At 41.7% G+C, this 16,192-nt stretch overlaps 1 protein-coding gene across 2 annotated transcripts in view; it reads right to left on the bottom strand.

Moving 5' to 3' along the window:
• The window catches only part of LOC130283237 (cytosolic carboxypeptidase 6-like), a 1,802,518-nt gene that overhangs the window by 142,771 nt on the left and 1,643,555 nt on the right, over positions 1–16,192 (bottom strand). For both annotated transcript variants that reach the window (XM_056532458.1, XM_056532459.1), the window contains exon 11: positions 4,530–4,692. In XM_056532458.1, coding sequence (XP_056388433.1) covers positions 4,530–4,692 — 163 coding nt within the window. The remainder of the gene's footprint in view (positions 1–4,529; positions 4,693–16,192) is intronic.

Genomic DNA, 16,192 nt, shown 5'->3' with positions numbered 1-16,192 from the left:
CTTGGTTGCTGCACAAGTTTATCTGGTGTTACATTGTCCTTTGTTCGGAGGTCTTTTTGCAGGGTAGTTGAATCTTGGCACCTACTCAGACACCAAGGCCCAGGTGCTAATGCTCTATAGATGTGCCCAGTTTTTATTTCACCGCAACAAAGTATTTATTTTTCATGCCCATCCAGAGATAGCAGAACATTTCCCATTTGATTTTTATGTCCAGTAAATTATGAGAAACTTTCAAGCAACGTTCTCATAGGCTGTAAATAGTAGAACATAGACTTTCCACTGATCTGATATTTCGTTTCAGAAAGAAATGGAGATTTAATCTGGATACATTTTGGCTGCTATGATTCTCATCCTGTGTGACTCTATCTTCGCTTGGACATGAAATGCTGCTTTACCCAAGAATAAGAAGAGAAATGACTATGACAGGAAGAGATATCGGAGCAAGAAGTGTCTGTCTTGTTGCAAATCAAATTAGCTGTGGAGAATCTGCTTCTCATTGATGGAATTGGTGGCGCACATTCGCTAACACACCTGGTTTATTTGCTGATCTTTGCTAAGCGGGGTCATTTTTAACCTGCAGACCTTACACTGCTGTAATCCAGTAATCTCACTGATCTCCAACATAGGTCTATCTCTCCGGATATGGATGGACGCAGTGTATAAAGTCTACGTGATAAACTCTGATCTGCATAAGCCTCGTTGATCTCTCGCTGGCTGTAAATGGTGTAGAAAAAAAAATTACTTTCTTCCAGGAGGATGAATTTTGATATTATGCACTTTTTAAAGTCTGAACATGATGGTTTATGTTAAAGTAAGATCCTTGTACTGTGAAGGCGCTTTTCTGAGAACTTCGCTGAGTATATAGAAAACTAGGTTTGTGTTGTTGTCATTTATAATTACGGGTATGTAATGCTGGCCTTTGGGGTGTAAAACCTGTGTGGTCACCATTCTTATATCTGGGCACATGGAGCTTGCACCCCTAATCCACAAGAACATGGATTCAGAAATAGTGTTGAGCGGTACAGGCCATATTCGAATTTGCAATATTTTGCGAATATATGGACGAATATTCGTCATATATTCGCACAAATTTCATATTCGCGGCCTTTTCTTTTTTACTACCGTGTTTCTCCGAAAATAAGACCAAGTCTTATATTAATTTTAGTCACCAAAAACACACTAGGGCTTATTTTCAGGGTAGGACTTATTTATTTACGGTACCGTATGTACATTGAACAACATTTAACGGTATTTACTCCCCCCCATCATTATCATGTGATGGGCGCAGCTCGGCCCCCCAACATCCCCCCCCCCTGCCGGTTTATCAGCCTAGCACTGCACCCCACATCGGGGGACTAATCGTATGTCACCCGCGAGCGCTGCTTCTCCCCCCCCCCCCTCCCCCTGCCAAATAATTATCAGCCGCTGCGCTGTACTTTCTATTCCTGTGCCCGGGCTGCAAATATTAAAAAACAAACTTTAACTTACCTTCGTCCTCCGTTCCCCCGTTGCTAAGGAACCCGCCTCATGGTCCCTCTGCTGTTCTTGCTGCGGTCCTGGGGATGGGAATGTCACAGAGCCTTCAGCCTATCACCGGCCGCAGCGATGTCCCGCCTCAGTCGATAATAGGCTGAGCCCACTGTCATGTAAGAAGACGGCCGACTCCTTACATGACAATGCGCTCAGCCTATCATCGCCAGAGGCAGGACATCGCTGCGGCCAACACCAGGAAGCTGCGGACAACACCAGGAAGCAGCAAGAGCAGCGGAGGACAGTGAGGCCGGTTCCTTAGCAAAGGGGGAACGGAGGACGAAGGTAAGTTAAAGTTTGTTTTTTAATATTTGCAGCCCGGGCATTGCCTAGGTCAGTGGTCTTCAACCTGCGGACCTCTAGATGTTGCAAAACTACAACTCCCAGCATGCCCGGACAGCCGTTGGCTGTCCGGGCATGCTGGGAGTTGCAGTTTTGCTACATCTGGAGGTCCGCAGGTTGAAGACCACTGGCCTAGGTCTTATTTTCGGGGTAGGGCTTATACCATAAAATTCACATGCACATGCGCAATATCGCATGGTAAAAGAGAGGGAACAATGTGCGCGGAAATTCGCATATGCAAATTTTCGGGTGCCCGCCAGTCTGACACAGTAACTAGTATTGGAGCCTTGTTTACACCACAAGCTGGAAGCAGGGAGGGATGATCACTGTGATGTGTACTGTGAAAAAAAAAAGTGAATATTCATAATTGAGAATATTTAGCGCTATATTTGCAATATTCGTGAATTTGCAAATATGCGATATTCGCGATAAATATTCGCATTGCAAATATTCTTACCCAACACTATAATCAGAAATAGTTATAAGGACAGTGCATGGTTGCATTATCTGGACACAACAATGGTAGACCATGGGTGCCATAGGAGGTCATGCACAGAACTCCAAGTGACCTACAGTTGGAACTTTGAGTATTAGGTGTCAGTTTTAGAAATTTTAGAAGTTTTGTTGCCTACCCCTTTATAATAAAAAAAAAATAAAAATGGTGGGGCGATCAGGTCTGCATTCAGCTTTTATTACCAGGATTACCATTGGTGATAAAAGGAAACCGTAGCATTACATGCAGCCATTGAGGTGAATGGTGCCTGCGTAATGAATGAGCTTGCCAGGTCTTAAAAAGAAGGAGCTGCTATCAATTTTGGCAGATTAAAGGGGTCCCAAACAGGGGACCCCCTCTTCGACATCTATATGCCCTATTAGGGGCGGTCATGGTGGCCAAAATGTGATAAGACTTGCATCTTCATTTAATTGTATGAAAAGTTAAATATCTAAATGCAGAAATAGGACATTTAAGAGATCAATTGATAGAGAAGAAAGTATAAGTCTTAAATAGAGGGGTAACGTTACTTTACCGAATATCCCGAACTTCTGCTGCATCAGGTGTATGTTTTGTAGGCTTTCATCTCCTTACCTTGTATTTCTCCTTACCAAGTTTCCATGTCAGACAATTGTTATAAAAGTAGAAACGAAGGTGTAATCCAGCTCACCCCCAAACGGGCGTCCCACAATATTGTAGAGAAAAAGGAAAATGTCCAGCGCCAACTTGTGAACAGAACTCTTTACAGTGACCCCCCCCCCGACCTACGATGGCCCCGACATACGATCATTTCAACATACGATGGCCTCTCAGAGGCCATCGCTTGTTGAAGGCAGCATCAACATACGTTGCTTTTGTATGTCGGGGCCATCGCATAAACGGCTATTCGCATAAACGGCTATTCGGCAGCGCAGACTGCTTCAGCTGTCACCGGATAGCCATTTACGGTGCCCCGTGTGGTCCGCTGACAATCACTTACCTGTCCTCGGGGCTCCGTTGCATCCTCTTTGGGATCCCCTCCATCGTCGTCATCACGCCGCTGCGCACGCCGTCCCGTCATCCAATAGGAGCGGCGTGCGTAGCGGCGTGATGGCGGCGACGTGAGAGCGAGGATGCCGGGGAAGCAGAGGTCTTACCGGAGTGTCGGGTACACCTCGGGGACGCGGCGACAGCGATGGAAGGCGACATCAAGGGCAGCAGTGACAAGCGGTGACGGTCCGGAGCAGCGGGGACACGTGAGTATAACCTCCAATACCAGTGGTCTTCAACCTGCGGACCTCCAGATGTTGCAAAACTACAACTCCCAGCATGCCCGGACAGCCAACGGCTGTCCGGGCATGCTGGGTGTTGTAGTTTTGCAACATCTGGAGGTCCGCAGGTTGTAGACCACTGTCCTGTACTTTACATTGCACAGATCCCTCAACATACGATGGTTTCAACAAACGATGGTCCATTTGGAACGGAATACCATCGTATGTTGAGAAACCACTGTATTCAGTTGCCATGGGAAACATCACACGGACTCAGGTAACGTGATGCGTTTCGGCCTCGGAAGGCCTTAGTCATACACGACTGAATAAAGAGTTCTGTTCACAAGTTGGCGCTGGACATTTTCTTTTTTCTCTACAATTGTTATAAAAGGATACAATTAGAGATGAGCGAACTTACAGTAAATTCGATTCGTCATCAACTTCTCGGCTCGGCAGTTGATGACTTATCCTGCATAAATTAGTTCAGCTTTCAGGTGCTCCGATGGGCTGGAAAAGGTGGATACAGTCCTAGGTGACTCTTTCCTAGGTCTGTATCCACCTTTTCCAGCCCACCAGAGCACCTGAAGGCTGAACTAATTTACGCAGGATAAGTCATCAACTGCCGAGCAGAGAAGTTCGTGACGAATCAAATTTACTATAAGTTCGCTCATCTCTAGATACAATCTTCCTCAGTGTAAGGAAAAGTAAAGGCGGTTTCCACTCAGCATGTAGCTATAGAAGGAGACTTCCAAGGTGTAACAACGTAAAAAGTTGTGTAGAAGACCTCCGAGAGGTCTTCTAGACAACTTGAACTTCTGTTGCCTTGAGTGTCTATATTTTTTCGGCTTACATCTTCTTGCCTTGTGTTTCTCCTTACCAAGTTTCCATGTCAGACTATTGTTATAAAAGGATACAAGCTTCCTCAGTGTAAGGAATAGTAGAGGCGGCTCCACTCAGCATGTAGCTATAGAAGGAGACTTCCAAGGTGTAACAATAAGAAGAGTTGTCTAGAAGACCTCCGAGAAATCTCCTGCCGGTGCCAGCTTTCATTGTGTCTCTGTTAAAGGAGGTGCTTGACTATAAAAGAAAAAAATAAGAAAAGTAATCAACATTTTTACCCTAATTCTTCATATACAGCCAAGTTCAGGTTCTTCCTCCACCATTCATAACACCAGCCAGATGCCTTATGACTATTGAAAAAAAAATAAATAAATAAAAGGCATTTGGACTGATAAAATCCTGAACACAATAGATCAAGCTACCGAGCACAAACTTCATTCTGCCCACTTTCCAAAATGTATACAGTGGTCCCTCAAGTTACAATATTAATTGGTTCCAGGACGACCATTGTATGTTGAAACCATTGTATGTTGAGACCATAACTCTATGGAAACCTGGTAATTGATTCTGAAACCACCAAAATGTCATCCAAAAATAGGAAAAAGTGAGGATTAAAGATAAATAAGTAGATAAGTAATATAGATAAAGCAAATCCTTACAAATAAAAGTTATAAAGATCTGCTGGGAGCTGTAAATCACTGTCTATGTCAGTGTTTCCCAACCAGGGTGCCTCCGGCTGTTGCAAAACTACAACTCCCAGCATGCCCGGACAGCCGTTGGCTGTCCGGGCATGCTGGGAATTGTAGTTTTGTAACAGCTGGAGGCACCCTGGTTGGGAAACAATGGTTTATGTAGAGGACAGGAGCTTCTTCAGGGTCCTATACAGTACACGCAATGTCCCAAATGGAGCCGCCCTCACCTGGTGTCCAAAGGAGCAGCTAACCCTGGCACAGGTAAGGAGTAGTACAGAACATGTAGTTCCTCCCTGTACTGTAGGGGGGCGCTACCAGACAGCCAGTCAGTGCTTGCACCTCAGTAATACAGGGGTTTTACCAGTAAAATGCCAATTCTGATTAGTCAGTTCTTCCAGTTGTGACACATTTCACAGATCTGGACTGTCCGTACATTGTATGTTGAGTCTGGTTTCAAGTTACAATGGTCCAGAAAAGACCATTGTATGTTGAAACTATTGTATGTTGAGGCCATTGTAAGTTGAGGGATCACTGTATACTGTAAGAAAAAAGGGAACATTTGTGCCATTACCAGATGACAGGTATAAAGTGCAGCATAAGGGTAATACATACCCTCACCGAGCAGTGCACAGGAATCAGCATGTAATATAGTAATTAGAGATGAGTGAACTTACAGTAAATTCGATTCGTCACAAACTTCTCGGCTCGGCAGTTGATGACTTTTCCTGCATAAATTAGTTCAGCCTTCAGGTGCTGCGATGGGCTGGAAAAGGTGGATACAGTCCTAGGAGACTCTTTCCTTGGACTGTATACACCTTTTCCAGCCCACCGGAGCACTGGAAAGCTGAACTAATTTATGCAGGAAAAGTCATCAACCGCTGAGCCGAGAAGTTCGTGACGAATCGAATTTACTGTAAGTTCGCTCATCTCTAGTCATCACATTTCACCCAATTCTTGGGAATGTGGGTAATACAAATACGAAAAATAATAATTAGAGTTGTTGGGGTCAAACGGTTGTTTAATAAACACTGTGGCCGACCCCCAGTTGTCCAGCAAAGGTTTACAGTTGTCCTTGTTTTATTTACACCAGACAGCGAACAAATATACAGATAATGTTAATACTAGTGTTGCTCGCGAATATTCGCAATGCGAATTTAGCATATTCGCGAATTCGCGAATATATCACTATATATTCGTAATTACGAATATTCGTTTTTTTTTTTTTTTTTTTTCACAGTACACATCACAGTGATCACCCCTCTCTGCTTCCAGCTTGTGTGGTGTAAAGAAGACTCTAATACTACTGTGTGAGACTGGCGTGCGAATTTTTGCACATGCGAAAATTTGCATATGCTAATTTTCACATATGCGATTTTTCGTTTGTTAATTTTGTATATGTTAATTTTCGCATATGCTAATTTTCGCATATGTTAATTTTTTCATATTTTTTTATATGCAAATTTTCGTCTGTTATTTTTGATATGCTAATTTTCGCATATGCGAATTGTCGCGCATGTAAATTTTATGTCAATTTTTGCATATGCGAATTTTCGTCTATATTAATTTTTCATATGCTAATTGTCGCATACGCAAAATTTAGTTTGTTAATTTTATATGCTAATTTTCGCACATGCGAATCTTTGTTTATTAAATGTTTTTCTTTCATGATATTTTTCGCATATGCGATTTTCGTTTGTTTTTTTTAAATATGTCAATCTTCGCGAATTTTCACTTCTGTTCATTATTGTGCTTACTAATTTTTGCATGTGCAAAAAAATTTGCAGATGCGAAAATTATGAATATGCGAATATATGACGAATATTCGCCCATATATTCGCGATATATTGCGAATTCGAATATGGCCTATGCAGCTCAACACTAGTTAATACATAGGCAGGTTACAGGCAGTCCAATTAACATAAGCTGCAGAATGAACATTAGAGTATAATTCTTCGAAGTCCTCCCTCTCTGTCACTGTGATACATGGCATATAGGGAGAACTCATTCATTTGGATGCCTCACCCGACCTTGAGTCACATAGATGAAGAACACGATAACTAAGACCTTGGAGAGAGAAGACTTGTCATAGAGTGTTATTCAGGTCACAGTGTATCTGCCAACTAGTGTTGCTCGCGAATATTCGCAATTCGAATATTATTCGCGAATATCGCATATTCGCGAATTCGCGAATTTCGCGAATATAGCGCCATATATTCGTAATTACGAATATTCGTTTTTTTTTTCATTTTTTTTTCTTCACAGTACACATCACAGTGATCATCCCTCTCTGCTTCCAGCTTGTGTGGTGTAAAGAAGGCTGTAATACTACTGTGTGAGATTGGCGTGCGAAAATTCGCATATGCTACTTTACGCATATACGAATTTTCGCTAATACTAATTTTCGCATCTGTGAATTTTCGCATATATGAATTTTCGCAAAAGCAAAGTTTCGCATATGCGAAAATAAAACGATGATATATCGAATATGCGAATGTTCGCGAATATATGACGAATATTCGCGAATTCGAATATGGCCTATGCCGCTCAACACTACTGCCAACCAGAGATGGGACATAGTGTTGCTCGCGAATATTCGCAATTCGAATTTTATGAGCGAATAACGTATATTCGCGAATTCGCGAATATTCGCGAATATAGCGCTATATATTCGTAATTACGAATATTCGTTTTTTTTTGTTTTTTTTTCACAGTACACATCACAGTGATCATCCCTCTCTGCTTCCAGCTTGTGTGGTGTAAGAAGGCTCTAATACTACTGTGTGAGACTGGTGCGCGAATTTTCGTTCATGCGAAAATATACATATAAGAATCTTCGCATATGCAAAAATGTGCATATAAGAATTTTCGCGTATACGAATTTTCGCTTGTATTAATTTTGTATATGTAAATTTTCGCGTATGTGAATATTCGCATATGCGAAAATAAAACGAGAACATTACGAATGTGCGAATATTCGCGAATATGACGAATATTCGTCCATATATTCGCGAATATTCGCGAATTCGAATATGGCCTATGCCGCTCAACACTAATGGGACATCGAGAAAGTCTCCTAAATCTTCACCACTCAGTGCATAGACTGGAGATGGGTAACCCCAAAGTTCTCCAGCTATTCTTCATAGTTACAGACATGTCCAAAAACTCAGAAGACAGTCAGAAATTGGTATTTTCCATCTCAGATATTAAATGAACTGTTGGGAATCATCAATATGGCTGAACAACAAATCCTTCATGTCCCTCAGACATACCTCGCTGTATAGTTTTGTCTATATACTACAGTGATCCCTCAACTTACAATGGCCTCAACATACAATAGTTTCAACATACAATGGTCTTTTTTGGACCATTGTAACTTGAAACCAGACTCAACATAGAATTCTACGGACAGTCCAGATCTGTGAAATGTGTCACAACTGGAGGAACTGACCAATCAGAATGGGCATTTTACTGGTAAATAACCTGTATTACTGAAGTGCATGCACTGACTGGTGTCTGGTAGCGCCTCCTACAGTACAGAGAGGAACTACAAGTTCTGTACTGCTCCTTACCTGTGCCAGGGTTAGCTGCTCCTTAGGACACCAAGTAAAGGTGGCTCCATTTGGGACACTGTGTGTACTGTATAGTACCCTGAAGAAGCTCCTGTCCTCTATCTACATAAACCATTGTTTCCCAACCAGGGTGTCTCCAGCTGTTGCAAAACTACAACTCCCAGCATGCCTGGACAGCCAACGGCTGTCCGGGCATGCTGGGAGTTGTAGTTTTGCAACAGCTGGAGGCACCCTGGTTGGGAAACCCTGACATAGACAGTGATTTACAGCTTCCAGCAGATCTTTATTACTTTTATATGTAAGGATTTGCTTTATCTATATCAGTTATCTACTTATTTTTCTTTAATCCTCACCTTTTCCTATTTTTGATAACATTTTGGTGGCTTCAGAACCAATTACCAGGTTTCCATAGAGTTATGGACTCAACATACAATGGTTTCAACATACAATGGTCGTCCTGGAACCAATTAATATTGTAACTTGAGGGACCACTGTATTACTATATAGTAAGAAGCTGATTGGCAGTCACAGTCAAGAGCACAAAAATTTATAAAAACAGATATAATTACAAATGGCTGAAATTAATTTCACTTTCACTCCCTGGCTGTCAATCAGTGGCTTTGACTAGAGATGAGCGAACTTATAGTAAATTCGATTCGTCATGAACTTCTCGGCTCGGCAGTTGATAACTTTTCCTGCATAACTTAGTTCAGCTTTCAGGTGCTCCCGTGGGCTGGAAAAGGTGGATACAGTCCTAGGAGACTATTTCTTAGGACTGTATCCACCTTTTCCAGCCCACCGGAGCACCGGAAAGCTGAACCAATTTATGCAGGAAAAGTCAGCAACCGCCGAGCTGAGAAGTTCGGGACTAATCGAATTTACTGTACGTTCGCTCATCTCTAGCTTTCACAATTGTTTTTGATGCCCAGGGCAAAGAAAAAAGTCTTAAAGAAAATCTAGCTTTGTTCCCGTCCTCATATCCTGTCCTCACATCCCGACCTGATATCCTAATGTTATATCCCATATGCTTCTCTCCTATCCCATCCTCCTATCCCTACATCCTATTCTGTCCTCATAATTCTACTTCATAATCCTGTCCTCCTACCCTGTTCTCATATCCCAACCACATATCACGTTCTCCTATCCTATCCCGTCTTCCTATCCCAACTTCATATTCCATCCATTGAGTCGGATGTTTAAAAGTCCCGGACAATCTTTGCAGCCCAAGAGTAACGCGATCAGAAGATGTACCAGAAGTCATAGACTTGCACTGTACTTTAGACAGATACTCCACCCCCGCCAATGGGGGGTGGGTTAGGGTTGATTTAATGTAACTATATTTTTATATTTTAAGTTTACATAAAGGTAATATGTACCAAGTTATGCAAGAAGATACATACACATAGGGGGAGATTTATCAAAACCTGTGCAGAGGAAGAGTGGTGTAGTTGCCCATAGCAACCAATCAGATGGCTTCTTTCATTTTCCACAGGCCTCTTTAGAGGCCTGTGGAAAATGAAAGAAACAATCTGATTGGTTGCTATGGGCAACTACACCACTCTTCCTCTGTACAGGTTTTGAGAAATCTCCCCCATAATGTGTATATATATATATATATATATATATATACCTAAATAGTTTGAGTTTTATATACCTAGATACAAGTGCCAGACTATCAGAATTTTTTAGACCACAGAAATCTACCTATATACACGCACCTAAATGTTTAAAGATTAACCCCTCTCTCGCCGTCCTTTATCCCCCCCGTTCTTTGCTCAGTATTACCATCTTGCATCTCATAAATGACTGAGATATCTCTGGCAGCGCAAAGCCCTGGTGAACACCACCTTGGGGGGAACCTAAAAACGGAGCAGACGCTGAATAAATGACATATAAGTGGTAAATTCCAATTTCACGTCCTGTGCGCCTGGTGCTGGTAGTTAATTTTAAAACAACACCCCGAGGTCAGGCAGGATTGGACTCTCCGCCACCATATGACAAGGCTGTCCTATTTATTTTCGCTTTTTTTCTTGGGGGCTATGTTCCTCGTAGAGAAACTGGGAAAAAACACACACACACACACACACATCTTTTACAGTCTGTTAGTCTCTGTCACCAATACATTCCTGCGCAAAATCCACGGGTTATGTCAGCACGGCCAAGAAGAGATTCGTGCCTGCAGAGCACAACGAGTGGCTGGATCTTTAGACTAGAAAATAGCAGGATTGGCCCCCGGGAAGCCTTTTTATTTTTATTTTTTGCTAACAGATTGAACTGTATTTATTTTTCAATTGTGCCAGAAAATACTGCAAAGTGGTCTGTACGCTTCACTTGTCCGGGTACAGACCTGCTATAGTCAGAGTGGCACAACATGGCGTGGGTAGGATTTCATGGTTCTGAAATACAGGAGTAGATGAGGAGAGTAATATCAACAATAACTAGGACATTGGTCTCCAAATGGTGGACCTCCAGCTGTTGCAAAACTACAACTCCCAGCATGCCCGGACAGCCGTTGGCTGTCTGGGCATGCTGGGAGTTGTAGTTTTGCAACAGCTGGAGGTCCACCATTTCATATTGTTATTATTACTAGTGTTGAGCGGCATAGGCCATATTCGAATTTGTGATATGTCGCGAATATATGGACGAATATTCGTCATATATTCGCTAAATTCGCATATTCGTAATATTCGCGTTTTATTTTCGCATATGCGAAAATTAGCATAAACCTTAAAGAAAAAATTTGCATATACAAAAATTTACTAAAGATCAAAATTCGTATATGCGAAAATGTGCATAAGTCATATTGAACATAAACAAAAGTTCGCATACACGAAAATTAGCAAATGCGAAAATTTACATAAACAAAAATTTGCATATAAAAAAATAGCATAAACCTAAATTCGCATATGCGAAAATTTGCATAAACCATAATTTACATAAGCAAAAATTTGCATATACGAAAATTAGCAATCTTAATCCTTCCAGTACTTATTAGCTGCTGAATACTACAGTGGAAATTCTTTTCTTTTTGAAACACAGAGCTGTCTGCTGACATCACGAGCACAGTGCTCTCTGCTGACATCTCTGTCCATTTTAGGAACTGCCCAGAACAGCATATGTTTGCTATGGGTATTTCCTTTTACTCTGGCAGTTCCTAAAATGGACAGAGATGTCAGCAGAGAGCTCTGCGTTTCAAACGGAAAAGAATTTCCACTGTAGTATTCAGCAGCTAATAAGTACAGGAAGGATTAAGATTTTTTTAATAGAAGTAATTTACAAATCTGTTTAACTTTCTGGCACGAGTTGTTTAAAAAAAAAAAAGGTTTTCACCGGAGTACCCCTTTAATTTATTAAATGTGTGTGGACAGGATCCTTATGTCTAGATAGTATACAGGATCTGTGTGTGTAAGTTGGTCACATGTTATGTTATACAGTTATATGATTTGTTGTAATATGTACTCCCAGAGAGCACCATCCTTAGCCTATGACCCACAGCTTGACCAATGGGCTTTAGTCCAGCCCCCCACTATATAAAGGGGTGGCCATCTTTAATTTGCTCACTTAGGTATCAGCTCGTTCCTCAGACTAACAGTAACATCAAGGTCTTTGCTGAGGCAGCAGGCACCAGAGGCCTTAGAGACAAGTGTTCAGCATCTGGAGACCACAAAGCTACAAGTCTATGTCTGCTGTCACTACAACTAGTCAAGTCTATTTACAAGTCAAAGTCAAGTTTAGTGGCAAATAAGCAGGGTACTCGGCACCACTTTAAATTCCGGACTGGTAAATTGCTTGAAAATGTGTACGTCCCCTAAGTCAAGTAAGTCAAGTTTATTACAAGTATTGGCCCGGCAAGCTGCGAGGTCTTCTGGGTCCTGGTCACCTCTCTGGGAATTCTGGCCTTAGCGGTGAAGATAATTACACCTGTCTTCTTCTCAGTAAAGCCTCCGTTTACTCCTAACTGGTTGTGGACTCTTTATTTACAAGGTAGCAGAGGTAGCAGTCGCAATGGGGCCCTGGTGCCTAAGGGGGGCCCAAAACACATCTGACCCATAAGAGACCCATATTTAATTGGCATATTGCAGATTTTGCATCGGGGCCCAGAAGCTATGCCTCTGCCAACTAGGGTACCTCCAGTTATTGCAAAACTACAACTCCCAGTATACCTGGCATGCTGGAAGTTGTAGTTTTGCAACATATATATATATATATATATATATATATATATATATACTGGTTGGGAAACACTGACATAAGTATTCAGACCCTTTACTCTGGACTTTGTAGAAGCCCTTTTGGCACCGATTCCGGCCTCCAGTCTTCTTGTGGATGAAGCCAATAGGTTGGCACACATGGGTTTGGGGATTTTTTGCCATTCCTCTCTGCAGATCCTCTCAAGCTATGTCAGGTTGGATAAGGACCATAAGTGGAAACCATTTTGTGGTACAGAAATGTGTTGCCCCCATCGCCAGATCTGTGCCTCAACACATCCCTGCCTCTGAGCTCTACAGGCAGTTCTTCCCTGCTCCTGCCTAGGTTTTTGCTCTGATATGTTATCAGCTGTGAGACCTTATATAGACAGGGCTGTGTCTTTCCAAATCCTGTCCAATCAGCATAATTTACCACAGGTGACTCAGATTCAGACTAATCAAGGCTACAGTTTTTTTTCCTTTTTCATTAAACTTGCAAAGATTTTATGTTGTGCATTGTTCCGCATTAGCCAGTATTGTACTAAGTGAGTGAAATCATCAGAAAAAATGGTAAGAAGACAATTGAAAGGATACTGAAAATCCACACACTATGTTTTTGATGTTTTTTTTTATTTTTGTAAAAAATAAAAATAACCCTTTAACGACCACGGACGTAAATGTACGTCCTGGTTTGGCGGTACTTCGCGCACCAGGAGGTACATTTACGTCCTGTGTATGACCGCGAGCATCGGAGCGGTGCACGGGTCATACACGGCAGATTCTGTGAACCGGGAACCCGCCGGTAATGGCAGACATCCGCGATCGCGCGGATGTCCGCCATTAACCCCTCAGATGCCGTGATCAGTACAGATCACGGCATCTGCGGCAATGAACATGTTAAAATAGATGATCGGATCGCCCGCAGCACTGCCACGGGAATCCGATCATCTGTAATGGCGGACGGAGGTCCCCTCACCTTCCTCTGGCCATCTCCCGGTGTCTCCTGCTCTGGTCTGAGATCGAGCAGACCAGAGCAGAAGATCACCGATAATACTGATCAGTGCTATGTCCTATACATAGCACTGAACAGTATTAGCAATCAAATGATTGCTATAGATAGTCCCCTATGGGGACATAAAAAATGAAAAAAAAAAAAAAAAAAAGTTGAAAATGTAAAAATACAAAAGTAAAAAAAATTTGAAAAATCCCCTCCCGCACAAAAAATGAAAATTGACAGTTTTTCCTATTTTACCCCCAAAAAGCGTAATTTTTTAAATAAACATATGGGGTATCGCCGTATGCGGAAATGTCCGAAATATCAAAATATAATGTTAATGACGGTGAACGGCGTAAACATAAAAAATAAAAATAAAGTACAAAAATGCTGCTTTTTTTGTCACATTTTATTCCCAAAAATTTTTATTAAAAATGATCTAAAAATTTATATATGCAAATGTGGTATCGATAAAAAGTACAGATGACTTCGCAAAAAATGAGCCCTTATACCGCCCTATATACGGAAAAATGAAAAAGTAATAGGTGGTCAAATTTTGTGCAAAAAGCGGTACAAAAATATAAAAGTATCTAGCCATGGGTATCATTTTAATCATATTGACCCACAAAATAAAGAACACGTCATTTTTACCATAAAGTGTACAGTGTGAAAACGAAACCCACCAAAATGTTCAAAATTGTGGTTTTCATTAAAATTTCCTCCCTAAAAAAATATTTTTTTGGGTTTACCGTACATTTTATGGTAAAATGAGAGGTTTCATTACAAAGTACAATTGGTCACGCAAAAAACAAGACCTTATATGGGTCTGTAGATGGAAATAGTTATGGATTTTAGAAGGCGAGGAGGAAAAAACGAAAACGCTAAAATAAAATTGGCCTGGTCCTTAAAGGAGAACTCCGGTATGGGTGGGAAAAAACAACTTAACCCCTATCCTAAGCATAGGGGATAAGTGTTAGATCGCGGGGGGTCTGACAGCTGGGGCCCCCTGCGATCTCCTGTACGGGGACCCGGCTCGCTCCTGCTCAATGGAGGAGCCGAGCGTTTTCGACCACAGCCGAAGCTGCGGCTGACACACCCCCTCCATACACTTCTATGGCAGGGCCGGAGTGCTGCCTTCGGCAATCTCCAGCCCTGCCATAGAAGTGAATGGAGGGGGTGTGTTGGCCGCAGCTTCGGCTGTGGTCGAAAACGCTCGGCTCCTCCATTGAGCAGGAGCGAGCCGGGTCCCCGTACAGGAGATCACAGGGGGCCCCAGCTGTCGGACCCCCCGCGATCTAACACTTATCACCTATGCTTAGGATAGGGGATAAGTTGTTTTTTCCCACCCATACCGGAGTTCTCCTTTAAGGGGATAAAATAAATGCATAAAAAAATTGTGTAAAACATTTTGTGGAAAAAAGCCATAATTGTCATGTGTGACCTATCATTGCAATATCGCCATTCACCTTATCTTGTACAGAGTATCTGGGTGGGGGGTATTCAAAGAATTTAGCGACTTCCTTTTTTGCTTTAGGTGCGCCAAATTTGCTTAAAATGTGTCGTACAGTACAAGTGCCACATTTTCAGATATTTAGCACCTGATTTAGGTTCCCTGTTAGCCAATTTTTTTTTATTTTTTTTTAATGGAGTGTTAGGGTGTTGTTAGGCCTATTTTCAAAGGTTTAGCACCACTTTCTGGCGCACAAAGTGTCGCAGCTAATTCCAAGTATACCAGGTATTAAATGATTTGCTATTCGTCCCAAATTTTCAAAAGACCAAACACACTTCTGAAAATAAGTTAACATTCTTTGCGGCGCAATATTAAGAGCCTTAATAACACAAGTCTTTGAATATTCCCCTCATTATCAACAAACCAAATAATAATAATTTATTATTATTATTATTTTTATAAAATTATGCAGCCAGGAGGAAAGTCAACATGTGAACAAGGACTACCGTGTCCATGTGTGCACATCCGGTGTAGATCTTACAATGTAGAGTAATATTACATTACATTTACACCCTACAGCTGGAATAAACGCAGATGATAAACTGCACCGAGAAACCCAATAAAGTGAGTGACCTTTGAATATATGAAGACATTCATAGAGGAATACATTAGAAATAAAACCTATTGCTGAAGGGCAGGTTTTGTGCATGCTGCATATAGATATATTGTATATATGATTATATTGGGTAATGTACCTCCTACTGTAACCTGTATACATATTAGATGTCACTGAGGAGCTCTGTGCTCATATATGGGAAATGGAACTGAAGAGACACCAAACAGTT

Source organism: Hyla sarda, chromosome 7 (genome assembly GCF_029499605.1).
Source record: "Hyla sarda isolate aHylSar1 chromosome 7, aHylSar1.hap1, whole genome shotgun sequence".
Taxonomy (NCBI): Eukaryota; Metazoa; Chordata; class Amphibia; order Anura; family Hylidae; genus Hyla; species Hyla sarda.
This window is presented reverse-complemented; position numbering and strand designations above follow the sequence as displayed.